Source organism: Scophthalmus maximus, chromosome 10, assembly GCF_022379125.1.
Source record: "Scophthalmus maximus strain ysfricsl-2021 chromosome 10, ASM2237912v1, whole genome shotgun sequence".
NCBI classification, from domain to species: Eukaryota; Metazoa; Chordata; class Actinopteri; order Pleuronectiformes; family Scophthalmidae; genus Scophthalmus; species Scophthalmus maximus.
The window spans coordinates 20,205,317-20,232,262 of NC_061524.1; the positions used below are offsets into that span (position 1 = coordinate 20,205,317).

General features: G+C 46.7%; 1 protein-coding gene across 2 annotated transcripts; it reads left to right on the plus strand.

Annotated features, from left to right (window-relative positions):
- Positions 1-26,946, plus strand: atp2c1 (ATPase secretory pathway Ca2+ transporting 1). 2 transcript variants are annotated; one of them, XM_035607542.2, is made up of 28 exons: positions 64-133; positions 6,430-6,493; positions 8,192-8,296; positions 9,031-9,147; positions 10,169-10,258; positions 12,973-13,008; positions 13,248-13,309; positions 13,393-13,501; positions 15,340-15,495; positions 15,814-15,882; positions 16,640-16,715; positions 16,801-16,867; positions 17,300-17,424; positions 18,311-18,408; positions 18,731-18,826; positions 18,978-19,067; positions 19,457-19,561; positions 19,980-20,136; positions 20,249-20,419; positions 20,510-20,607; positions 21,091-21,141; positions 21,335-21,501; positions 22,325-22,393; positions 22,476-22,592; positions 23,410-23,557; positions 24,467-24,562; positions 24,797-24,938; positions 25,119-26,946. In XM_035607542.2, the coding sequence occupies exons 3-28, from the start codon at positions 8,228-8,230 to the stop codon at positions 25,238-25,240; spliced, it is 2,703 nt and encodes a 900-aa protein (XP_035463435.1). In that variant the 5' UTR covers positions 64-133; positions 6,430-6,493; positions 8,192-8,227; the 3' UTR covers positions 25,241-26,946. The 2 variants fall into 2 exon arrangements, with proteins under 2 accessions (XP_035463434.1, XP_035463435.1); XM_035607541.2 differs by lacking the exon at positions 6,430-6,493 and having other exon boundaries at positions 1-133.

Below are 26,946 nucleotides of genomic sequence, written 5' to 3' on the forward strand. Positions count from 1 at the left end.
AATTTTGAAAGACGTTCCGGAAGTGCCGCCTTGGCCGCAGACGGGCAGCCTGACACGGTGGACGCGGCTCGCTCCCAGGAAGACGCTCCGCGGTGGGACTTCACGGAAGATGCTGAAGAAACGGGAGCTGCTGGTAAGTTCGACTAAACTGTTGACTTTCACCTGTGACAAATGTCCAATGACCGGCCGCGACGCGGAGTCCAGGCGGGGGTCCGCGAAGCTGAACGCGGCATCAACACCGAGCCGGAGTCAGGAAAAAGGGAAAGAAGCCCGGCCGCGGCTGGTGCGAGGCGGCGGGGCTGTGAGGTCGAGTTGGTCCGAGAGTGGAGCGGTGTTGTCGCGCCTGTTAGCATGTAGCTGCTGCTGCTGCGTTAGCCCGCCCACCTCCACCCCCTCCACCCGCGGCCCTGCTGCGTGTTGACACGGCGGTGGGCGAGGCGGGGCTCGGTGTCGTCTCACCGGCAGAACCGATCGGGGTCCGCCGCTTCCACCGCTCGTCCTGTTGAGAGGGAACCTGTGAGCGGCGGTGCTAGCTAACGGCTAACCGAGGCTAACCGAGGCTAACCGAGTGTGGCTGCAGGTGACGCGATGTCGGATATTAATTCTCCGTCAGTAACAGTGAGTTTGTTTAAACAACCTGTGAATTGTCATTATGATCTATATTATTAAATGTCCTTCCTGGTAGATGTCAAACGACACTGAACTTCAGAGACATGTGAGAAACTGGAATATTCATAGTTTAATTGCTAATAACTACATGCAGGAGAGCCGATATCGGCCGATACCCATGTGTCTGTGAAGGCTCATATCAGCAGATACCCATGTGTCTGTGAAGGCTCATATCAGCAGATACCCATGTGTCTGGTGGCTCATATCAGCAGATACCCATGTGTCTGGTGGCTCATATCAGCAGATACCCATGTGTCTGTGAAGGCTCATATCAGCAGATACCCATGTGTCTGTGAAGGCTCATATCAGCAGATACCCATGTGTCTGGTGGAGGCTCATATCAGCAGATACCCATGTGTCTGGTGGCTCATATCAGCAGATACCCATGTGTCTGGTGGCTCATATCAGCAGATACCCATGTGTCTGGTGGCTCATATCAGCAGATACCCATGTGTCTGGTGGCTCATATCAGCAGATACCCATGTGTCTGTGAAGGCTCATATCAGCAGATACCCATGTGTCTGTGAAGGCTCATATCAGCAGATACCCATGTGTCTGTGGAGGCTCATATCAGCAGATACCCATGTGTCTGTGAAGGCTCATATCAGCAGATACCCATGTGTCTGTGAAGGCTCATATCAGCAGATACCCATGTGTCTGGTGGCTCATATCAGCAGATACCCATGTGTCTGTGAAGGCTCATATCAGCAGATACCCATGTGTCTGGTGGCTCATATCAGCAGATACCCATGTGTCTGTGAAGGCTCATATCAGCAGATACCCATGTGTCTGTGAAGGCTCATATCAGCAGATACCCATGTGTCTGTGAAGGCTCATATCAGCAGATACCCATGTGTCTGTGAAGGCTCATATCAGCAGATACCCATGTGTCTGGTGGAGGCTCATATCAGCAGATACCCATGTGTCTGTGAAGGCTCATATCAGCAGATACCCATGTGTCTGGTGGCTCATATCAGCAGATACCCATGTGTCTGTGAAGGCTCATATCAGCAGATACCCATGTGTCTGTGGAGGCTCATATCAGCAGATACCCATGTGTCTGGTGGCTCATATCAGCAGATACCCATGTGTCTGTGAAGGCTCATATCAGCAGATACCCATGTGTCTGTGGAGGCTCATATCAGCAGATACCCATGTGTCTGGTGGCTCATATCAGCAGATACCCATGTGTCTGTGAAGGCTCATATCGGCAGATACCCATGTGTCTGTGAAGGCTCATATCAGCAGATACCCATGTGTCTGGTGGAGGCTCATATCAGCAGATACCCATGTGTCTGTGAAGGCTCATATCAGCAGATACCCATGTGTCTGTGAAGGCTCATATCAGCAGATACCCATGTGTCTGGTGGCTCATATCAGCAGATACCCATGTGTCTGTGGAGGCTCATATCAGCAGATACCCATGTGTCTGTGAAGGCTCATATCAGCAGATACCCATGTGTCTGTGGAGGCTCATATCAGCAGATACCCATGTGTCTGTGAAGGCTCATATCGGCCGATACCCATGTGTCTGGTGGCTCATATCAGCAGATACCCATGTGTCTGTGAAGGCTCATATCAGCAGATACCCATGTGTCTGTGAAGGCTCATATCAGCAGATACCCATGTGTCTGTGAAGGCTCATATCAGCAGATACCCATGTGTCTGTGAAGGCTCATATCGGCAGATACCCATGTGTCTGTGAAGGCTCATATCAGCAGATACCCATGTGTCTGTGAAGGCTCATATCGGCAGATACCCATGTGTCTGTGAAGGCTCATATCGGCAGATACCCATGTGTCTGTGAAGGCTCATATCAGCAGATACCCATGTGTCTGGTGGAGGCTCATATCAGCAGATACCCATGTGTCTGTGAAGGCTCATATCAGCAGATACCCATGTGTCTGTGGAGGCTCATATCAGCAGATACCCATGTGTCTGGTGGCTCATATCAGCAGATACCCATGTGTCTGTGAAGGCTCATATCAGCAGATACCCATGTGTCTGTGAAGGCTCATATCGGCAGATACCCATGTGTCTGGTGGCTCATATCAGCAGATACCCATGTGTCTGGTGGAGGCTCATATCAGCAGATACCCATGTGTCTGTGAAGGCTCATATCGGCAGATACCCATGTGTCTGTGAAGGCTCATATCGGCCGATACCCATGTGTCTGGTGGAGGCTCATATCGGCCGATATCTAGTATATATGTGTAGTGTCGGCCAACTGATTTTTGGCCTTTAAATGTGCAGTTATGTTTTTACATTGTTACAATGTTAAACGAGTGTTTGTCATAAGGAATCTTGTAATCCATATCAGTTGGGCTCGCTCTACTTTGTAGGGGAACCTTTTCAATACATAACGTTGTTGTTTTTTACATTAAAAATAACGAATTAATCCAAACCTAGATGAATATATGAGACAATCTGTTAAGAATCATCGAACACTATGGATTTATGGGGCCAATATCCATATTATACTGATAAATACTGATACTGATAAAAACAATTGTCAATGATTCCTAAGACGCCGTTATCAAACCCTTACGACAAAGAAATGTTCTCGAGGTTTGATATTTTACAGTTCAACCATAAACTCTATTATAAATATTTATAAATTAAAACGAGAACATAAATACAGAGAACTTTAATTAAGTCCATACTATTTTCTAATTGAATGTTCTGTCAAAGTAAAGTTTCCATGTCCCCAAACATTATACACAGATATGATTTGTCTGTGACAGACTAACATCAGCTGATCTGAGCTCGTCTCCTGTCCTACGTCGGGTCTCGTCCCACTGTCGATCATTCAAGAGTGTAACCGCTTTATAATTAATCTTGATTCTGTCTTATGATTCTGTTAATGTGTCAATTAATCTTCTTTTATCTTCTGACGCTTTTACTGCATTTTCTCTCTCATTCTTCTCGATTCTGTCGTTCGCTGTCATCGTCAATCACCTTTGTATCAACTCTTGTTATAAATAAGCTTTACAGATAAACCTGACATGTTTGACCTCAACACTCAGTTTGACTCTGTCTGAAACTTTATGGCCGCTGGTTCTGGCTGCTCCTTTTTAAAATTGACCTTTGCAGAAAAGCGAGAAGCACCAGGTCTGAGCGTAGTAGAAAGATTGATGGTGATCGTTGCTTGAAGGTAGATTAAATCAAACAAAAACAAGAAATCGTTGTACATTGGCGTTGAACAGCCGAATTCCAAAGTGGAATTGCGTCTGTGCTTTTTGCGTACGATGTGGTTCTGTTGGCTTCATCGGGCCGTGACCTCCAGGGATCACTGGAGCGGCTCGCAGTCGAACGTGAAGCGGCCCGGGATGAGGATCAACACGTCCGAGTCCGCGGTTCTCTGCCGGAGGGCAGTGGACTGTTCTCTACGGGTTGAGCTGCTGCCCCCAAGTGGAGGAGTTTAAGTATCTTGGGTTCTTGTTCACGAGCGAGGGGAGAATAGAGCGGGAGATTGACGGGCGTTGTGTCAGTCCGTTGTGATGAATTCCGATTTACCGGCCGATATACGTGCCGACTCTCACCTGACTGAAAGAACGGGGTCGCGAGTAAAAGCGGCCGAAATGATCTTCCTCCATTTTAGGAAACAAGTAGATTTCCACTTCATAAGAACGTGCTCAGCTCTTCCCCGTGTCTCACAAATCCTCAGCCTCCCAGATGAGACGTGTTACAGATCTCGTTTTAACGTGAAACTTTCTTGTTGTATCGAGAGAAATATGTCGCAAGATATTTTTAATTCCTCTGTGGCAGTTCAGCGCTTCCGTAATAAAGTACTTTTATTATCAGAAGCACTCCGGTCGGGGCTCCAACACTTATTTCTCATCACGGAGTTGATTCTGGTCTAATGACGGAGCTTACCACAGTTACTGATTCCACCTCCCTTCTTTTCACCTCCTGCTCTTTCCTGTGAAGTTCCTCTAACAAAGTGGGTGTGAAATCGGTGAATATATTTATAGGCCGCTCCAGTTTTAAAGACACAAAATAAGTGTCTTTCTTTCAGAAAAGAACTCCTCGTGGACGGAGCCTCGTGTCTCCGTAGTCATTAATTGAATCTCGTCTCCGAGTCCAGACTTTGGTGTTTTGGTTCTGACCTACTTTGCCTCTGCCTGTCCCCCCCCTCGTGGCTCTGTGTCACTACGTTAGACAAGCTAAGTGGTGAACATCGACTTCGTCGCTGTCCGCCGATGTTCACGTAGCGGGCGTCCGCATCCTTCCTGCTGCGACCTTGAAAGCGGCCAGTCGGGGGGGGGGATCTGAAAGGAAACGCCGGCAGTTTGGCGAAGCACATCGTTAACGGGGGGGGTGGCGGCGTTTGGCCAGAAAGAACATCGTCACCTCCACATTTATCTGCTTCTGAAAACCACCCTGCTGCTCCAGAGGCCGCGCAGCTGAAGAGCTCAAACCTGCACAACCAAGACAATCTACTTCCTGTTTACACGTACACGTGACCAGTGTACCTGAACGCCACGTGATGTGTGTTAGTGTCGCGTGGACGAACCTGCGTAACGTCCATCGTTGTGCAGCTGAGATCACCTGGACTCAACAGTTCATATGATCCTGAATAGTTCCAGAGGCACGTTGGGTGTAAACACATAGGCCTCGTCACCATGACTACTTTTTGTTGTAAGAACAGAGGTTGTAGAAACTTTATTAGACACACAGTGATGCAGGCGTCACATCCAGCTCCCTGAGTTTGATCTTACTTCCTGCCGTCACATTCTTCTGCTTCCAACAATGTGGTTTGGGCGAGTTCCTGCCAAACCTGTGTCACGGCTCTCATGAGTCACTACTCACACGGAGTAACGATGTCTACTTTGAACGGGTGGTTGTAGTTCAACGCCCTGCCAGACCGATGTGGAGTCGAGGTGCTGCAGGACAAACGAGCGTCGCTGCAGGGATCTGGCTCTCGGCCCACACCGGCTGTGAATAGAGTTTGACCTGGTTCTATCCGCAGCCACAGCGAGATGATGATGATGATGATGATTGTAATGAGGGCAGGATGAAGGCTGAAACACCACAGGCCTCTGGGACGCGTCCAACGACCTCAGATGATATTTATTAATGTTAATTTGTAAAAAAAAAATCATATTTGAAAGTCAGAAGGGACGAAATCACCTCCAGTAGAAACCTGCTCCGTTTGTTATCAGGTCAAATCTTTACCTTTATTATGGGATGTGCTTTGCTTTGTGCTGGTGATGTGGCTTTTTCCTCATAATCGATTAATCTGTTGATTATCTTCTCCATTAATCCATTAGTTGTTTGGTTCATAAAATGTATGTCCCAAAACCAAAAGATTATGTTTTGTTTTGCCTACACACCAAAGATATTCAGTTTACTGTCACAGAGGCAAAAAAACAGAAAATCTTCACATTTCAAAGCGTAAATCAGAGAATTTTGACCTTTTTTTTCTTCATATAAACAACCTGAAGCGATTCATAGATTATCAAAATAGTTGGCGATTAATTTAGTGATTGATTACTAATCAAAAAACTGTTGCAGCTCCTGTTTATACTGTACAAGAAAAGACTTCATATCGGTAAACATAAGCGCCGATACCGACGTAACACATCGGACGATATTATGGGCCAACAAAATGAACGTCCCTGCGTAGAAGCCCTCAGCCTGTGGCTGCAGCTGCCCTCCCGTCCTGCAGGGGGCAGACCTGCAGTCCCCCCGGTCCCTGCGGTGGATCCTCCTCTTTAAGCTCCGGTCACTAATCACAGACAATCCTCTCACCTTCAGCTCACCGCGTCACCGCTGGAGAGGACGGTTCAGTTTGCTCAGAGGCACCGAGGCAGCAGAGGATGTAGGTGAACTGTGTTCGCATGACGTTTGTCGCCCTGGTCCAGTTTCCTCCGGTTCTGCTGCAGGTCGGTCTGTAACGTCTGGGTTAACTGGAGGTTCTCGGGTCGTGTTTCTCTCCAGCAGCAGCAGGAACCTGCATTTTATTTGTCTTTTAACTTCCTGCTGATTCGACCAGGAGCTGAATGTTTGTCGGGTTCTGGACAGGTTCCGTCAGTCAGGTCAGAGCCGCTCACTGTTTGGTCCTAGTTCTTTTTTCTTGCTGTGAAAATGTTGTCTGTAGATGAGAAATACCTGAAATTTTACTTCACCTGCGCGGCTGCAGGACAGGGAGTTCAGGTTTGTCTCACACGCACGTGTCACACCGCCGTGACGTCGCCCGCTGCCGTGAAGCCTCGAGTTTAGTATCGTGACCGGCGCCATGTTGGGTTTTTTCACGCGAACCAGACGGAAGACGGAATGAACATCGTGTGTTGAAGAAGACTTGAAACTAGCGATTGAACCATAAACTCCTCACGAAAATGTTTTACTGACGTTATGGATCAAGTGAGAAGTAGAGTCACGTTCTCATAGTCGCCCTCTGCTGGTCAGGACACAGATTACAGGCTTCAGGCACCTCAGCATTGGCTTCATTTTCAGACCCGGTGACTACGTCACTTTTTATTTACAGTCTGTAGTTTTATTTGCAGTCTGTAGTTGTATTTACAGTCTGTAGTTTTATTTACAGTCTGTAGTTTTATTTACAGTCTGTAGTTTTATTTGCAGTCTGTGGTCTCACACTTTTCATCAGGCGAGGTGAAAGAGACATTTAACTGTACAGGACTCGTCACATTTTCCCTCCTCTTCATTAATACACTCTAAGAAAATCAGTTGTCCTCGCTCGGTGATCCTGTTCTCACACACACACACACACACACACACACACACACACACACACACACACACACACACACACGAGGCTGCTGAAGTGAACTCACTGTAAACCTTGTGTTTTTAAATAGCTCCTCTCAGCGACATGAAAAATGAGCTGACAAAGTAATGAAAGTTTTTTTCTTCTTCTTCTTCCTTGTGACTGAAAGTTTAAGTCGGCTTTGTTCTGTTTTCTAACCCCTTGGGTTTTGTATTCTTATTCCCTTCTTTTTTTAACGCAGCTGAACTTGTCCTTTTGTCTCCCGCTGTCTTTAAACGCTCCCTCCTCCTCTTCCTCATTGTGCATGAAGATCAGCCTCTGACTGTGGAAGTGTGTGTTAGCAGAGTTCTCATTACACAAGACAAAACTGAATTGATGTCTATTGCTCTAGTTTGTAATATGCGTGATTTTTTTTCATTTAGATCTATGAATTATTCTCTCTTTTTTTTTTTTAAGATCTATTTCAGGATGTTATAGAAAGAGATTTTTTGAATCCTTGCGCCGCCCCCGTCCAGATAATCCTGCTGACAAAGTCCTTTTTGTCAACCGTATTTTTGAGGGTGTAAAGTCACGTCAGCTTTAGTTTCCTGGAGTTTTATGATCATAGACAGAATGAAAACAAGTCGCTGAAGTGTCCGAAGTGTCCTTCAGCTCCAGGCGGCCGAGCGTCTCGCGATGTCAGGTCAGCCGAAGGAGGTCATGTGATTTCCAGACCAACCTCCTCCACAGATAAATATCCTGGAGCCAACTGAAGAACAACTTCTTCTTTCTGTGTGTTTGTTTGTGTCGCAGCTTTCCGAGAGACGACCCTCCAGTGAAGATGAGACCATGGTCCCGGTACTAACCTCCAGAAAAGCCAGCGAGCTCCCCGTCAACGAAGTAGCGTGTGTCCTGCAGGTACAGTGTCACACAGCTGCTCACAAACTACTGATGATTTATTCACAGACAAAATAACACGAGTTTCCACTGAGCTCTAACTCAGTAACTCCGTCACTGCTGAGTCACTTTAATGGGAACTGAACTAGGATGATACATAACCGTAATTACCAAAAATCTGTATTTACAGATTTGTTTCAACATAAAAAGACATCTCACTTAACAGCAGAACGTTGTACGATGCACCGAGACTCCGCCCCCACGGAAAAGGAAATCGACCTCCGTCCAGACGAGCGTTTCTAGCTCTGTATCAAAAACGATCTCGAGCTCTGGTTGTGACCGCAACACAATAAGAGATCACAACTTGATTGGTTTGTACAGTAGATTCATATTTCCGCCTGTGGTAAACCAATGAACAAGCTCGTTCTCATCGTGTTGTCGGCCTTAGACAAACCTCACAATCTCCTGCAGACAAACACACCTGAAAATACACGTGTCACATGACACTTGTTCACTCTGCAGTTGGTTGCTAAGCTACACAGACCTGGAGATGCTCTGCCCAGCTTGGTTAGATGGTTAGTTAGCCTGTTAACCAGTTAGCCTTTTAGGCAGTTCAACGGTTAGCCTGTTAGAAGGTTTTAGTGTTAGAAGGTTAGCCTGTCAGCGTGTTAGCCAGCCCGACAGGCAGCTGCACATCAACCTAACGTCCAGTCATTTGTTGACATGTTACGTATGTGTTGTGTTGGCGGCGACAGGCTGACCTGCAGTCGGGTCTGACCCAGGAGGAGGTGAGCCGGAGACGGGTCTACCACGGCTGGAACGAGTTCGACATCAGTGAGGAGGAGCCGCTATGGAGGAAATACATCTCACAGGTATCAGATCTATTTCCAGAGATATGCAGTTTTGTCAGCAAAAAACTGCATGTGCTTGTTTTTTGCCGCTGACATCATCATCATCACGATGTGTTTCCTACAGAGACGAAGCTCTTTGTCAAAGAGTCACATCGCTCTGTTCAAACACACCAGACTCCACCGACAATGGAGCAATCTGACCTCACAGGTGAAACCGGTCGACTGCTGCGAGGTGGAATTACTGTTTTTGCCTCAGGAGTCTCGACACAGACTTTTATTTTCTATTCACTGAGAACAAACTTTCACGTCGAAGTCAATGTGAAAGTGTCACTTGTGTGTCAGTTTGTATATATCCTCCTCCCAACGTCTACGACGTGTCACAGCAGCTGATGAGTTTATGGCCCAAAATCCTTCAGTGTGTGTGTGTGTGTGTGTGTGTGTGTGTGTGTGTGTGTGTGTGTGTGTGTGTGTGTGTGTGTGTGTGTGTGTGTGTGTGTGTGTGTGTGTGTGTGTGTGTGTGTGTGTGTGTGTGTGTGTGTGTGTGTGAGCACAGACACGCGCATGCACGCTGCTGACGCCTCAGTCCACATTTTATCAGACGAGAGAAGCTCCAACACAAAACCAACGTACTATTTTTATCTGGGCCCTGATGAAATGTCTGGAGGCTCGTCCACAGTGACATTGTTCCGTCAGGAGACGAGCAAACACTCGACTGACATCGTCCACTTCACATTAACAAACTTATCCGTCTGGCCGAGTTTGATTTTCGTCAAGTTGCCCCAAAACGCCCTTTTTAATCCTTTAATATGACTTGAAAGTCTAAATGAACTCCCTCTCATATTCATGCTCATGGTTCACCAGGTTTGGGTCATTTTGGAAACGGATTTGAATGTTGGCGTCACACTGTGAAGAGGTAGTTTCAGTCAGCGAGCTCCGTCTTGTCACGAGTCTCAGTTCGTACTTCTGCAGCGGCCCCAACCCCCGAGTTTAAACTCGCTCACTTCACGTTGTGTCCTAACGCTCTGGTTGTGTCTGTGTTCAGTTCAAAGATCCTCTCATCCTGCTGCTGCTGGCGTCGGCTGTCATCAGCGTCCTCATGCACCAGTTTGACGACGCCATCAGCATCACCGTGGTGAGTCGCCTGTTCCTCTCTGTTGTCCTCTTCTCCTTCCTCATCTCCTTCTTCTCCTTCTCCTCCTCTTTCTCCCCCTTCTTTTCCTCCTTCTCCTTCTTCTCCTTCCTCATCTCCTTCTTCTCCTTCTCCTCCTCTTTCTCCCCCTTCTTTTCCTCCTCCTCCTTCTTCTCCTTCCTCGTCTCCTTCTCCTCCTCCTCCTCTTTCTCCCCTTCTTTTCCTCCTTCTCCTTCTTCTCCTTCCTCGTCTCCTTCTCCTCCTCCTCCTCCTCTTTCTCCCCCTTCTTTTCCTCCTTCTCCCCCTTCTTTTCCTCCTTCTCCTCCTCCTCTTTCTCCCCCTTCTTTTCCTCCTTCTCCTCCTCCTCTTTATCCCCATTCTTTTCCTCCTTCTCCTTCTTCTCCTTCCTCGTCTCCTTCTCCTCCTCCTCCTCTTTCTCCCCCTTCTTTTCCTCCTTCTCCCCCTTCTTTTCCTCCTTCTCCTCCTCCTCTTTCTCCCCCTTCTTTTCCTCCTTCTCCTCCTCCTCTTTATCCCCATTCTTTTCCTCCTTCTCCTTCTTCTCCTTCCTCGTCTCCTTCTCCTCCTCCTCCTCTTTCTCCCCCTTCTTTTCCTCCTTCTCCTCCTCCTCTTTCTCCCCCTTCTTTTCCTCCTTCTCCTCCTCCTCTTTATCCCCATTCTTTTCCTCCTTCTCCTTCTTCTCCTCCTCCTCCTCTTTCTCCCCCTTCTTTTCCTCCTTCTCCTCCTCCTCTTTCTCCCCTTTCTTTTCCTCCTTCTCCTCCTCCTTCTTCCCCCTCTTCTCCTTTTTCTCCACCACCTTCGTCCCCTTCTTCTTCCTCTTCTCCTCCTTTTCCCCTCTTCTCCTTCTTCTCCTTCCCTGTCTCACTTCTCCTCCTCCTCCTTCTCCCCCCTTCTCCTTTTTCTCCTCCTTCTTCTCCTTCCTCTTCCTCATCTTCTTCTTCCCTGTGAAAACTTCACTGAACTTCTGGTGAGTGTTGAGGGTTTTTTAGCAGTGTCATTAGAGAGGAAGATGAGGATCATGAAGGAGACTGCTGGTGTTGACCCTTTCTCTCTTTCTTTCTGTCTTTCTCTCTTTCTTTTGTCTTTCTCTCTTTCTATTCTGTCTTTCTTTCTTTCTTCTTTCTTTCTGTCTTTCTCTCTCTTTCTGACATCACTTCTTCTTCTCTGCTCTGGCCTACACTACCTTACATCTCTTCTAGAGTCCGACCGATATGGATTCCTGGATAATGATTCCTGAGATGTCGTTATTAAACCTTTATGACAAATAAATGTAATTGAGACTTGATACCATAAACTTTATAATAAATGACTATAAATAAAATAGAAAACTCAAATACAACCAAATATATAGAGCTGGAATTAAGAAAATAAACATCATTTATTTCACGCAAAGTGTTAAGATAAAGGCCTCATTCATTCTGTACACTAAAAGATTTCATATCAGTAAACTTGAGCGCTGATACTGTCCATACAAGCTGTAGGGCCCTGATGGTTTCTGTAATCCTGAGAACTCCTGAGTTATCCCTGTTGATCACAGTCTGTTGGCTGTGAACAACAGGGAGCCGCACAGTGTTGCTCCACTTCACTGTTTCCACATGAACTGGATCTGTTACACTTGTACGTTGGGCTCTTGGCAGCAGGGCATCATGTGAGGACACACCAGGATGTTTGGTTCAGGTTTTATAAGAGCAGTGTTGTCTGCTGATATAAAACCTGCTGCAGCACCAGAGGAAACTGAAACAACAGTTGTTAAATGTTTTGTTAACAACTGCACATGGGAGAGATCCAGACACACAGATTCTCTGCCCCTTGCTCCAAGAACATTTAACTCAAGTAGAATATGAATTCTACTTGTTTTTGGACACTGATCAACAGGAACAAGACCTTTGTGAAAACTTGGAACAAATCCTAATATATTGAAAATAAAGTGGTGATATTTACAGTGAAAAAACAGAACGTACCAACCTCCAACAACAACAACAACAACAACGGCCCATAAATTCAACCAATCCCCAAAGCGCTCTCTCATCATAGACTATAGTAAACGTGTCTGATGGTTCTCATGAATTATTCTCTGTGAATCTTTGAACACGTTAAAAAACAATGTTACAGAAAGAGATCAGACGTTCCTGGCTCTCCCCCTTAGTCCTGATCCATGTTGCATTAGACAGAAAGAGACACACAGACAGAGAGACAGACAGACAGAGGGACAGAGAGACAGACGGACAGAGAGACAGAAAGAGAGACAGACAGACAGACAGACAGAAAGAGGGACAGAGAGACAGACAGACAGAGAGACAGAAAGAGAGACAGACAGACAGAAAGAGGGACAGAGAGACAGACGGACAGAGAGAAAGAAAGAGGGACAGAGAGACAGAAAGAGGGACAGAGAGACAGACAGACAGAGACAGACAGACAGACGGACAGAGAGAAAGAAAGAGGGACAGAGAGACAGACGGACAGAGAGACAGACGGACAGAGAGACAGAAAGAGGGACAGAGAGACAGACAGACAGAGACAGACAGACAGACAGAGAGACAGACAGAGGGCCAGAGGTGAAAACACATTCTCTCTGCGGGGGTCAAATCCATAAACAGTAAAGAGAACGTCATCATATGTGAAGGAAAAACAGAGTGTAATATTACGCTCTTCACCTACGGCAACATGGAGATGATCATGTTTTTGTACTGTTTCTACAGGCCATCATCATAGTCGTGACAGTTGCTTTTGTCCAGGTGAGTCGTGTGTGTGTGTGTGTGTGTGTGTGTGTGTGTGTGTGTGTGTGTGTGTGTGTGTGTGTGTGTGTGTGTGTGTGTGTGTGTGTGTGTGTGTGTGTGTGTGTGTGTGTGTGTGTGTGTGTGTGTGTGTGTGTGTGTGTGTGTGTGTGTGTGTGTGTGTGTGTGTGTGTGTGTGTGTGTGTGTGTGTGTGTGTGTGTGAGTTAATGGCCCTTGCATGTTCTTCCCCGGTCTGAAGGAATACCGCTCGGAGAAGTCTCTGGAGGAGCTCGGGAAGCTGGTGCCTCCAGAATGTCACTGGTGAGTCCAACACACTGGTCATAAGCGCCCCCCCCCCCCCCGGTGTCTGTGACCAATCAGAGTTGATCCTCCTCCTCTCTCAGCGTCAGGGACGGGAACCTGGAGCATCTGCTGGCCAGAGAGCTGGTTCCTGGAGACACCGTGTGTCTGTCGGTGGGAGAGAGAGTCCCAGCAGATCTCCGCCTCTTCGAGGTACACACACACACACACACACACACACAGTGTAAACACAAACGTTCAATCCTTACCATAAAGCCCTTTGTTAGGACGTGGTTCTACTGCAGTTCTTTTTATGACCTTTTATATTTTTACAGTGCAACGAACATGAATCTATGTTTTTCCAGGAACATCCTGTTTACACACACGCACACACACACACACACACACACACACACACACAGTCACCTGATCATCCCCTTGTCTTACACACTTCTCTGGCTTGACAAGCGCCTCTCTAGTTGTTGGATAGAAAGCCCAGGTCTCTGACATCACTGCAGGATTTTATGACGTCGTAGATCAGGCTGATGTATCCAAACAGAAATCAAACAAACTCACTGAAATGAGAAACGTTTTGTCCCGATGAAGAACTTTTCTCCTACCTGAGACTGTGCAGGGGGTCATTACACGCGATGTCTGGTCAAAGGGAAAACACAGACGCATTTGCAGAAATGTTGATGGATGTGTGTTGTCCTCAGAAATAAAAAGATGCTTCTCAGTATATAAACCACAGCGTTATGCTTTATTTTATAAAAACAATTTCCTGGAAAGAATCTGATATTTAGTCAGAGATAAAGGGACAATATGTCCAGTGTTCAGTTTGTACTAGTGCAGTTGAGAACCAGGAGGTTTAAATGAAGCTGAGGAAGCTAAACTTATTATAACACTGTTCATGTTTTATTTCTAGTTTCTGATTCTTCACAGGAAACTAAAGGTTGTTCACTCGTAGAACTGTGAAGAAACGGGCTGAAATGAAAAGTTCAGTGAGCTGCTTGATTCCTCATGTTGGGTTTTCCCGTCTCTGTGCGAGTCGTTTTATGTCACTCGGGTGTGAACTCTGCACCGAGGAGCTGGACCGAGCCTGCGGTCCGGCCTCGATCTGAACCAGACGACCGGCCCTGAGCCGAACGGCTCCTGTAGCCAGGGCTGCTTTGCATTCTGGGATACAAAGTGCAGCAGCTTGTCCCGAACGCAGGACACGTTGTTGCTCCCCGCCTCCGACGCATCTGACCAACGAGATGAGCCGAACGTAGAAATGTACCACGATACACACAGCCAAACAGGAAATGTGTCACTTTCACCATGGACGTCAGAATGAAACTTCAATATATTCAATATATTGCAGGAAACTCTTATGTTGAAGGGTCAGAAACAGGAAGTAGTTTGAGCGGACAGAGAGAAATAACTTGACGCGTTGACATGTGGTTCTGCATCAAAGTCGGCTCGAGGTCAAGCTTGTCATCTGCTGCAGTGGAAATGCACAACACGACAGATGATCTGCCTGAGGATTTTTTTCAGACCCACGGAAAAGGCAGAGAATATGTGTGAAGAGTGTTGTTGTGTTGTTGGTTTCCTGGTCGACGCTCTCACTGCCTGTCACATCACCGCTCACGCTTCAGGAGATGGTTCCCCGACGCGTCCAGATATTTATCCTGCTAGATATCTGAAGGATGTCGGCTAGTCATGGCGATCGCGTCATTAGTAGTTCACACACGGCGATCCAGCCCCGATTTCACGCTGATTTTCCACCAACTTGCTGCGACTCGATGATTTGTGGGCATTAGTGAGCACAGATGTCAGCTGTCTCTGACAAGCCGCTCATGCTGAAAACACGCTGAAAATATGACTACGTTACATTTTTAATGTTATGTAATATTTTTAATATTCGTTCTTTCTGTATTCCCTCTGGAGTCCAATAAAGTTTTCTCTCAATCCTAAAAGAACGTCATCACGGCGTTGGACATGTCGCCCCAGCTCCTCCTTCCCAGTTAAATGTATTGATCAGTGTTTGCTGATCCCTGTGCGCCCCCCAGGCGACCGACCTGTCGGTGGACGAGTCCAGTCTGACGGGCGAGACCGCCCCCTGCTCCAAATCGACCTTCCACCAGCCGGCGGCCTCCAACGGAGACATCGCCTCCCGCATCAACGTCGCCTTCATGGGGACGCTGGTGCGCTGCGGCAAAGCCAAGGTAGCAACCGGACCAATCAGGCTCCTTTTCCTCCATCTGAAGTCTTTAACCCCTGTGTTACTCAGTTCCGTTTTTTATATTTTCATTTAGCTGTTAAAAAACCATTCTCCTGGTGACGTTTGAAAAAGTCTTGTTCTGATTTTCGTAAAACTTTCTGTCAAAGGACAAAATAAGTGATGAGCACAAATCAACTCAATGTTGAGAGGCTCAGAAGCTTCAGTAATGGAGATTCAGAAATGACTATCATGTGAAAACAAACATGGCGTTTATTCTCATGCAAGTGTGATCCTGGTTTAAAGCAGTTAAACTCTTCCCCAGGGCATCGTCATCGGAACCGGAGAGAGCTCCGAGTTCGGGGAAGTTTTCAAGATGATGCAAGCGGAGGAGGTACAGTAACGGTTCCCCGAATTCAAACTGAGGAGAAAAGGAAATCCGTGGCCTGTTCTACGAAAAACAGCAACTTCCGGTTCAGCTCTGGAGTTTTCAGATTTGGGAAGCTGGTTCAATTCTTCCTCGTCTTCCTAAAAACAACAACCAATAAGCCGTTAAATGAATGTACAAAAACCTCATCTACAAAGGTTTTAAATATCAACCCTAATGTTAAAGCTACAGTGTGTAATAGTGTGCTCATTCACAGAAATGGAATATATCGTCCAGAACTGTGTTCATGACTTAAATATAGTGACATGAGTTGGACCCGACCTCCGTGTGAGTCTCCATGTGTCAACACGGTTGTTGAACTAAACGGTCAAGAATACGTTGAATTTTGTACAGCCCATGTATATGTAAAAACGTGCCAATAGTGTCCCCTGTCGGTCGCTCAGATGGTTGCGGTTTGCAAATGCATCCAACGAAATATAAAAGATTACACACTGTGGCTTTAAAGATAAGTGTTTCCTTTCTACCATTTGAGTCCAAAGTCATAAAACTTTACTCTTGAAGTCGCACGTTTAAATTTGTTCTATTTTGACAAATTTCACAGTTTTTGAATTTCAAAACAGAAGATCACACGTTCAAAGCAGAACCATGTGACTGACTCAACACTGAACTGTGTTTTATCGGTGGCAAATAAATGGCGTGGGAACGTTTTACTGTCACTTTTCTTGTACGTCCATGAACACGTGTTTGTATCTTTTTTGTCCAGGCTCCTAAGACGCCTCTCCAGAAGAGCATGGACCTGCTGGGGAAGCAGCTCTCTCTCTATTCCTTCGGCATCATCGGTGAGTTTTCACATCGTCAGCCTTCCAGCGTCTGCAGCTCGCCTCGGTGTGACCTCTGACCCGTGTGCTGCCTGCTGTGTTTCAGGGGTCATCATGCTTGTGGGCTGGCTGCAGGGGAAGAGGATCCTGGACATGTTCACCATCGGCGTCAGGTAACTAACTGATGGTTGCTCTCCGTCTCTAGGCCGCCGCCTCGTTGAACAAACATCAACCAGGGAGAAGTAATCCAGACTCTAGATTCTGTGTGTGTGCGTGTGTGCGTGCGTGCTGTAAATGATTGAACTCGTCTGTAGTTTGCTCCTGTTATCAGATTATAAGTGAAAGAATATCACTAACTGACCTTTGGCATAGTGACAAACGTTCTGGTTGATCAAATGTTGTTGTGATTATTATCTCTCATCTTAACTTCTCTTATTTTCTGTATAACAACATTACATGACTGCAGATTGTTGGAAGCGAGACGTTCAGAAATAAAGGCATGAAAAACGTTTTTGAATGTGGAAGAAAAGAAAAACACTGGTCGTAAACAAATGGGGGGAGATCTCCTCTCTTTGTGATTCTCTCTCTGTGATTGTCTCCCTCAGTCTGGCGGTCGCTGCCATCCCAGAGGGTTTGCCGATCGTGGTGACGGTGACGCTGGCGCTCGGCGTGATGCGCATGGTGAAGAAAAGAGCCATCATCAAGAAGCTGCCAATCGTGGAAACTCTGGGTACGAGACTCGCAAACACATGTAGAATGAGTTTGGTCCACAACGGTTCCGTCACCACAAGAGTAGACGAGAAGTTACCACGTGTTTGTATAACCACATCGTTTATAACCCGTTTCTGATTCATACAGACATTTCACATTGTTGTCATTTTAAACTGGGAGAACTTCCCAGGAAGGTCAGCGGTGTCGGAGATGAGGAAAAACCTCGGCTGACATCAGCGAAGCTGAGAGAGTCGAAATACTGACGTCACATTAATGCAGAGCAGCAACTAACGATTGTTTTAATCAATTAGTTGTTTGGTTCATAAAATGGTGAAAAACGTTCCATCGTGTTTCCCCAAAAGCCAAAAAATTATCTTTTGTTTTGTCCACACACTAAAGATATTCAGTTCACTGTCACAGAGGAGCAAAGAAACCAGAACATATTCACATTGAAGAAGCTGAAATCAGAGAATTTTGACTTGATTTTCACATAAAATTTTACTTATTCGATTATCAAAATAGTTGCCGATTAATTTAGTAGTCCATTGCTAATCGATGAACTGTTGCAGCTCTGCATTATTGCAGAGCAGCGAAACAAAAAAACTACTTGGGCCCAAACTCAAAACTATTTGAGGTTTCATGAGAAGTGGATTTGTCTCAAAACGTCGAGGATAAATCTCCCCGTTTTTAGACGATTTTCCAGAAATCGTGGACGAGACGCACCGTCTTCTGCTCGAGGATGATGTTCGTTTTCTCAGTGTTTGACTTCAAAGCTTTGTGAACCATGAACTCGGTTGAACTGCAGGTGCTGTCACCTGCTTCATAACTCATCTCCTTCCACTTGAGAGTTTCAGATCTTTTTTTTCTTGATGTTCATCTGGTGTGCTGTTGTGTTTCTCCGTCAGGCTGCTGCAACGTGATCTGCTCTGACAAGACGGGAACTCTGACCAAGAACGAGATGACCGTCACTCAGCTGTTCTCGTCCGACGGGCTCCACGCTGAGGTGCGAACGGCAAACGGCCGAGTTTACATTTAAGAATAACCGACGTGAAGGAGACAAACGCAGAGAGCTCTTTGTTTCCTGATCGTTTTATGTCTGAAGGTGCAGATTCTGCCTCAGATCACGTAACACCTAGACGTACAAGAACATAGTACACAAGACGTAGTTTTCTGTGTTTTTTGCAAAGAGGAAAACCAGACAGTGAGTCATTTAGCTGGAATCCAGTGAGAGCGTCGGGTTTGTTCTCAAAACACTGGAGCCTCCGGAGGTGACGTGAAGAACGTGTGAGTTTGTGGGGGGAAGTTAACGTGACGTTGTCCTGCAGGTGACGGGTGTCGGCTACAACAGGGAAGGAGACGTTCTACTGGACGGAGAGATCATCCACGGCTTCTCCTGCCCCTCAATAAGCAGGATCGTGGAGGTGAGTTCATCAGGAAACACTGTTAATTCTGCTTGTCCGGGTTTGGTTGCACAGGCGGACACTTTGAAGTAAAGGGACAAGTTTGTAGAAGAGACATTCACTGGTCAGTGTGTATGTGCGTGGTGCGTGCGTGTGTGCATGCGTGCGTCAGGTCGGCTGTGTGTGCAACGACTCGGTGATCAGGAATCACACCCTACTGGGACGACCGACAGAGGGAGCGCTCATCGCCCTCGCCATGAAGGTAACGACTCAATAATTACATTCACAGTCTTGTACCGTTGCCTTTTCTTTCTATTATTTTTGGCTCTGAATAATTAAAGCGTTTGATGGAGACGGTTCATCTCGTAGCTGATTGTCTTGGTTCTGGGATTAAAACTCTTTATATAAAGATTTTATGAAACGTCAACGGAGAAAATGAACGAAGGGGAAATACACCTCGTAACCAGAGCCGTTCGAAAAGTGTGCGGAGTCACTTGTGTTGAAAAAGACTCCTCAGGAAAATGTTTCCTGACATTTATAAATCAAGTGAGACGTAGAGTCACGTTCTTATAGAGTCGCCCTCTGCTGGTCAGGACACAGAACACAGGCTCTCAGGCTTCAGTTTGTCTGATCCAGATGTTTGTGTTCCAGATGGGGCTGGAGAGTCTGCAGCAGGAGTACGTCCGTCTGGAGGAGCTTCCCTTCAGCTCGGAGCAGAAGTGGATGTCCGTCCGCTGCGTTCACCGCAGCCAGCAGGTCTGAAACCAACACGGTCATCTCTGCCTCCCCGTGTTCGGTGTCAGAGCTGATCCCTGAATATTAAAACATCATGACTGTCCTCAGATAGATATTTCCACAGATTTATTTGAAAAGAAGTCGCATGTTTGATTAAGATAAAGTCGTTTCTATTCCACACTTGTCTGCAGCGCCGCCCAGTGGCCTTTTAATATAATGAAAATACAGATTTGTTTTTCTTGTATTGATCAACTGATTAGTTTAATTTTTTCTCAAACTGTTCAGTGAGTTCTTCATCATTTCCTTCTTTCACTTGAATACAATTTTAAGAGGATTAATCGACTGCGATGGCAGACGCTTATACACGTTCAATATACTGTATATACAATATATATATATACAAGAAACAAACTGATGAGCGGGTCTGACCCGTCCTCAGGACAAGTCTGGACTGTACTTCATGAAGGGAGCGTACGAGCAGGTGATTCGCTTCTGCGGCTCCTACAACAGCCGAGGCTCCACGCTTCCCCTCACCCACCAGCAGAGGGAGCTGTACCAGCAGCAGATCAGCTACATGGGCAGCGGCGGACTGAGAGGTGACGACAACAACCCGACACCGCGTTGTCATCATCAAAAGTGACATATTAACTCTGTATTAAAACCCCCCGCTCACTCCGCCTCCCTCTCTCTCTATCCTCGCGGCCACAGTGCTGGCGTTCGCGTCCGGGTCGGAGAAGGGGAACTTGACCTTCCTGGGTCTGGTGGGCATCATTGACCCCCCGAGGTCTGGGGTCAAAGAGGCTGTGGCCACGCTCATCGGCTCCGGAGTCGCCATCAAGATGATCACCGGAGACTCGCAGGAGACGGCCGTGTCGATAGGTCAGAGAGGGGCCGGAGCCTGATGCTCAAGTGATTGTCACACAATGTGAAGCAAATTGTCAATGATTTTTTTCTTTTGTTTTTTTGCAGCGAGTCGTCTCGGTCTTTTCTCTAAAGGATGTCTCTGTTTGTCTGGAGACGAAGTCGATCAACTCGACCTCCAGGAGCTTTCACACATCGTCTCCAGAGTGAGAGCACACACACTAACACACACAAACACACAAACATTAACATACGCACACTAACACACACAGTTACACTTACACACACACACACTTACCACACACACACAGTCACACTAACACACTCTCACACACGAACTATCATACACACACACACACTAACTCACACACACACGTTGTCAACCACCTCACCGTCGCTCGTTAGAGTAAAAAAATCTGCTTCCTGTTTATACTAACACACGTGACCAGTGTATGTGAATGCTCACGTGACGAGGCCTCCAACCGATGACATGGATCAGAGAGACCATGAGGGTTGTGTACGAAAAGCAGGACATCTGGACCCTAAAAGTTTTCAGAATCAAATTTAGGGCAATGATCCCTGATCCCTGTGAAGTTCTTTGAACCTCTGATTCCAACACAAGAACGGTCCACATCACCAAACACATTTCGCGTTTGTCTGTGACCTGACGTCGTCCTCTTTCTCTGCAGATCGGCGTGTTTTACCGAGCGAGTCCCAGGCACAAGCTGAAGATCGTAAAGGTGAGAGCGACGAATCACAGACTCCCAAACTGTCCTTCAACCGCCTGAACTGTGAAGTCTGTCGGCAAATCTGAGACACGCGTTTGTGAAATCAGAAATTGAACGACCAAAGAAACTTTCCATTTTCGGCTTCAGATGGGAAGCCCAAAGTCCGTTCGTGAACGTGTAAAGTCTCGTCTCTCTGCCTCCGTAGTCGCTCCAGAACATCGGCGCCGTGGTGGCCATGACGGGCGACGGCGTGAACGACGCCGTGGCGCTGAAGGCCGCCGACATCGGTATCGCGATGGGCAAGACTGGAACTGACGTCTGCAAGGAGGCGGCGGACATGATCCTGGTGGACGACGACTTCCAGACCATCATGTGAGTCGGGGGGGGGGGTCATGACCTACAAAACAGCATCATTAGTTCAATATCAATACACGTGAAACAACACCATCAACCTCCTGCAGAAACCGTGACTCTGAAGTGCAACATGATAACAGACACGGTCAGGATGTTAATATGTTGGATTTTGAAATTATTTATTTATATAAATAATTTTAACTTAATGAACATCTATAGCTAATTTTTATTACTCTGATTTCAAATATGGGTCCGAAAAATCTGCCGAGAAGTCTGGAGATTTGAAATGTAAATGTTTCTGAGTCCTGCGTTAAAGTTCCAGATATAAAACGAACCAGTGATGAACACGATGGATCGACGGATCTGAAAGTAAAGATTAATAAAGTCTCTGTTTCATAATAAAACTGAATCGTTGAGATATCTCACGGGTACTTCAGTTCATCTGCTGTGAGATTCAACTGGTTTGATCTGATCACAAAACTATTAAAAACAGGAACTCATCTCTGAAATCATATGTCTTGCATCTATGATAATTAAACTGTGTCATTGAATTGGCATTTTTGACAGTAATAATTTTTAATATAAGCTGCCTTTTGAGCCCGAAACATTTGTTATACGACACACGTCGGTGTCACTGTTCATTTGCTGTTTTTATTTCAAATGAAAGTCTCAATTATGTTTCTTTGCCATAAGTGTTTGATAACGACATCTTAGGAAACGCTGCCTGAAATCCGTTTGGGTCGAGTTTTAATGCTTCACCATGAAAGTTTCAAAGTGAAGTAAAGTCATAAAATGTAAATAAATAATAATAATAATAATATATTTGTCGTTGTGTGTCCAGGTTGGCCATCGAGGAAGGAAAAGGAATTTACAACAACATCAAAAACTTTGTCCGCTTCCAGCTGAGCACGTGAGTCAAGGTCGTCGTTGTTCACCCGACGTTCTCTGTGGAACGCGGCAGCCATCTTGTTTTTTTCCGCCCCCGCCTCCAGGAGCATCGCAGCGCTGACGCTCATCTCCTTGGCGACGCTGATGAACTTCCCTAACCCGCTGAACGCCATGCAGATCCTGTGGATCAACATCATCATGGACGGACCTCCGGCTCAAAGGTACAAAAACTACTTGAACCAATTAAGCGAACATCAAAATAGTCGGCGGTTAATTAGGTGATCGAGCACTAATCGATAACTGTTGCAGCTCTCTCTATTTGACGTCTTCTTACTTTTTTTTGTCTTCTGTCCGACACAAATAAACGTGTCTAATGAAAGTGACCGATCATAAAGTTATGGGTCACATCATCACGACCTGAGTCTGATTCCTACAGAGGCGGAGCTTCGTGTTGAAGGGTCGCACGTTGACTCCACCGACAAAATCATTTCACCTCCCAGAACACAGGAGCCCCCTCGACCTGTCTGAGTGTTCGTGGTGTTGTGTCATTTTCAGATCATGTACTTAAAGCTACAGTGTTTAATATTAATAAGAACTTATTCACAGAAATTTAATTTTATAATCACCTGCAACAAAGAACCAATGTTTTTTTCGTCAACTTTGAATGAGACAACGTCCCTGTGTGTGATTCTTTTAATTTTCTGGCGGCATTTAGTGGTAAAGTCGCAAAAGCCGCAACCAACTGAGCACTCGACAGGGGACACTTGGTGGCGCACACCGCTGATTCCATTTCCCGTTTCCGGCAGCGTCTGAAAATTCAATGTGAACGCAACGTATTCTGGAGCGTTTAGTTCAACAACCGTATTCAACACGACGTAGACACATGGAGACTCACACGGAGGTCGGGTCCAACTCATGGAACTAGATATAACTCTTATATGAACACAGAGTTATGGACAATATATTCAATTTCTGTGAGTAAGTTCAATAAAACAAATAGATGGTTTGACAAAGTCTCTTCCTCCTCCTCCTCTTCAGTTTGGGGGTGGAGCCTGTCGACCGGGACGTTATCAGAAAACCTCCTCGTAACGTCAGAGACAGCATCCTCACCCGGAGTCTGATCGTCAAGGTCCTGGTGTCGGCCATGATCATCGTCTGTGGGACGCTGTTCGTCTTCTGGAGGGAGGTGGGCCTCCTCTTCTTCACCTTCTTCTTCCTCTACTTCTTCTTCCTCATTATTACCTTCTTCTTCCTCTTCATCTTCTTTCTCTTCATCATCATCATCTTCTTCTGTCTCTTCCTCTTTTTCTTCTTCCTCCTCCCTCTTCTCCTACTCCCTTGTTCTCCTCCTCCCTCTTCTTCTCTTCCTCCTCCCTCTTCTTCTCCTCCCTCTTGTTCTACTCCCTTGTTCTCCTCCTCCTCCCTCTTCTCCTACTCCCTTGTTCTCCTCCTCCTCCTCTCCCTCTCCTTATCCTCCCTCTTCTCCTACTCCCTTGTTCTCCCCCTCCCTCTTCTTCTCTTCCTCCTCCTCCCTCTTCTCCTACTCCCTTGTTCTCCTCCTCCCTCTTCTTCTCTTCCTCCTCCCTCTTCTCCTACTCCCTTGTTCTCTTCCTCCTCCCTCTTCTCCTACTCCCTTGTTCTCCTCCTCCCTCTTCTTCTCTTCCTCCTCCTCCCTCTTCTCCTAGTCCCTTGTTCTCCTCCTCCCTCTTCTTCTCTTCCTCCTCCCTCTTCTCCTACTCCCTTGGTCTCCTCCTCCCTCTTCTTCTCTTCCTCCTCCCTCTTCTCCTACTCCCTTGGTCTCCTCCTCCCTCTTCTTCTCTTCCTCCTCCCTCTTCTCCTACTCCCTTGTTCTCCTCCTCCCTCTTCTCCTCCTCCCTTGTTGTTCTCCTCCTCCTCCTCTCCCTCTCCTTCTCCTCCCTCTTCTCCTACTCCCTTGTTCTCCTCCTCCCTCTTCTTCTCTTCCTCCTCCCTCTTCTTCTACTCCCTTGTTCTACTCCTCCTCCCTCTTCTTCTCTTCCTCCTCCTCCCTCTGCTGCAGACTGCTCTCTGTCGCTCGCAGCAGCACTCTTCTGTAACGTGGCTCTTTGTGTTTCAGTTGCAGGACAACGTGATCACTCCTCGGGACACGACCATGACCTTCACCTGCTTCGTCTTCTTCGACATGTTCAACGCTCTGAGCTCTCGCTCGCAGGTGAGACTTCAGGACAAGACGCTGAATAAAACGGCAGTGCTGATTACGGGTGTGTGAAGTTGTGTGTGTGTGTGTGTGTGTGTGTGTGTGTGTGTGTGTGTGTGTGTGTGTGTGTGTGTGTGTGTGTGTGTGTGTGTGTGTGTGTGTGTGTGTGTGTGTGTGTGTGTGTGTGTGTGTGTGTGTGTGTGTGTGTGTGTGTGTGTGTGTGTGTGTGTGTGTCGTCGTGGTCCTCAGACTCGCCTGGTGCACGAGATGGGTCTGTGCAGCAACAGGACGTTCTGTTTCGCAGTGCTGGCCTCCATCATGGGGCAGCTGCTCGTCATCTACTTCCCCCCTCTGCAGAACGTCTTCCAGACGGAGAGCCTCAGCGTCTTCGGTGAGAGAACACAGCTGCTACTCTGTTAGCATGTTAGCATGTGTAAAGAGAGAACTGCACCGAAACATCACAAGACTGGTTCTGCCCCAAGTCCATTATTTCCAGATGTTTGTGACACAGAACAGGTGATGATCACCTCGTAGTGACGAACGCGTTTGTGTTTTTGTTTCCGTCGCTCAGACCTGCTGTTCCTGGTGAGTCTCACCTCGTCCGTCTGCCTGGTGTCCGAGGCCATCAAGATGGTGGAAAGGTGGAGGGGCGCCGCGAGGAGTCCGCCCGCCGACTGCTTCCACGAGGTATGACCCCGTCCCCCTCACCCTGCCGCCGCCTGGGCCTTGAGACGCCGAGGTCTGGAGGAAGACGCGGAGGAGGTGATGAAGGTGAAAGGGAGCTCGCTGACTGATTTTTGTCCCGCGAGATCCTCCTAGGTGCAGAAACCCCCGGTCTGGGACCGGGGGACGCTCTCGGCCTTTAATGTGAGAGGACCAGGTGGCTGCTGGGACAGACACCAGTACCCAGTATGTTAACTACCGAACCGTGGCATTGATTCCCTCTGATGGGGCAAACCGCCACAGAGCGACCACTGAGCAGGCTGGTGATTCAGGAGGAAACCCCGGTTTTGAACTGGCTCCTATCGGAGGGCAGGGCGACCACACGGCGGCACAAACAAACACGCCAAGGTTCGATTCCCGAGCTTCTGTGAAATGTTCTGTTTCTCATTTTTGCTCCACGTGAAGGTCCCGTGTTCTGAGACGTCATTCCACACCTGAGCCTCAGCACATGTTCAATCTGAATTAATATAATTTTTTAGTCCCTTTATTCAACAACAGAAGAAAAACCTGCTTGAGAATAAGCTTTTCTTTTTAAAGTTCAACATTTGTGAATAAATGGAAACAGTTTCAATGTTTTAGGAACAAAATTAGGAACTCCGTTCCATTAAAATCACTGAAAACATAATTTATTAATAAAAGTAGAAGAAAAACAGACGTGAACGTGTGACATCATCATCATCAGAAGAAGAAGAATGATGATGATGTCACAAAACTGACATCACGCGTGTCGTGTCCATGTGCGTCACAACAACAACACGCGGCGTCACGGAGACGATATCAGCTGGACGATCCGATCGCACCGCTTCTCCAGCTGTGGACCGTCACAGCCAATCACTGACACACCCTGTAAGAGGCCCGGAGCTCGTGGAGACGAACTGTGTATCGTCCTCTTCACTTCCTGTGACCTCATCTTAGCTTTGAAATCGACGCCCACAGTTTTAACTGTCCAATTGGGACCAGCCACCGATTCAGAGACGCAGCGACAGATACGACCAGTTGAAAACAACAACCTGATGTCACCGTGACGTCATCTTTCTTAATGATGAAGAATAAAAGCAGCGTCTCACCCCGTCGGCTGCTTGCTGTCTCACGTTTCCACATTTGATTTGAACATCGTGTGGATGTGACATCAACACACACACACACGTCAGTCTCATCCTGTGCCTTAGGGAAGTCATCCATGGTTCGTCTCCGTGGAAACAGACGTGAAGGCACGGACGGCGTTCCTTAACTGACGGACATTTTCTCTGTTCCATCGCTTGATTTATTTGAAAAATTCAATTTTAATTTCCATCTTTATTTCGGCTCAAATTTTTTTTTTTCCCACCTCCTTTTGTTCGACCGGGGTTTTGCTTCCTTCGCTGTGGAGGAGTCACGGTGCTTTCTGGGAAATGTACTTCACTGGTCTCTTTGTTGAAACTTTGATTTCAAGCGATATAATTTAATTTATGTCCAAACGGCACATTTGGAGACAAACTATCTGCTGCGGTTTCCAGCGTCCCACAACATGAATATATTTAATCTGTTCGATTGATTCATCAAATGGAAGCAGGAGCAGCCTCCTCATCTCCTTCTTATGCTTCTGCTGTTAATTTGTCATGTCAGTAAATTACTAAATCATGATTCACCTTTGGATTTCTGCAGATATTAAAGGATTTTTTCTTTTCTTTTTTAAA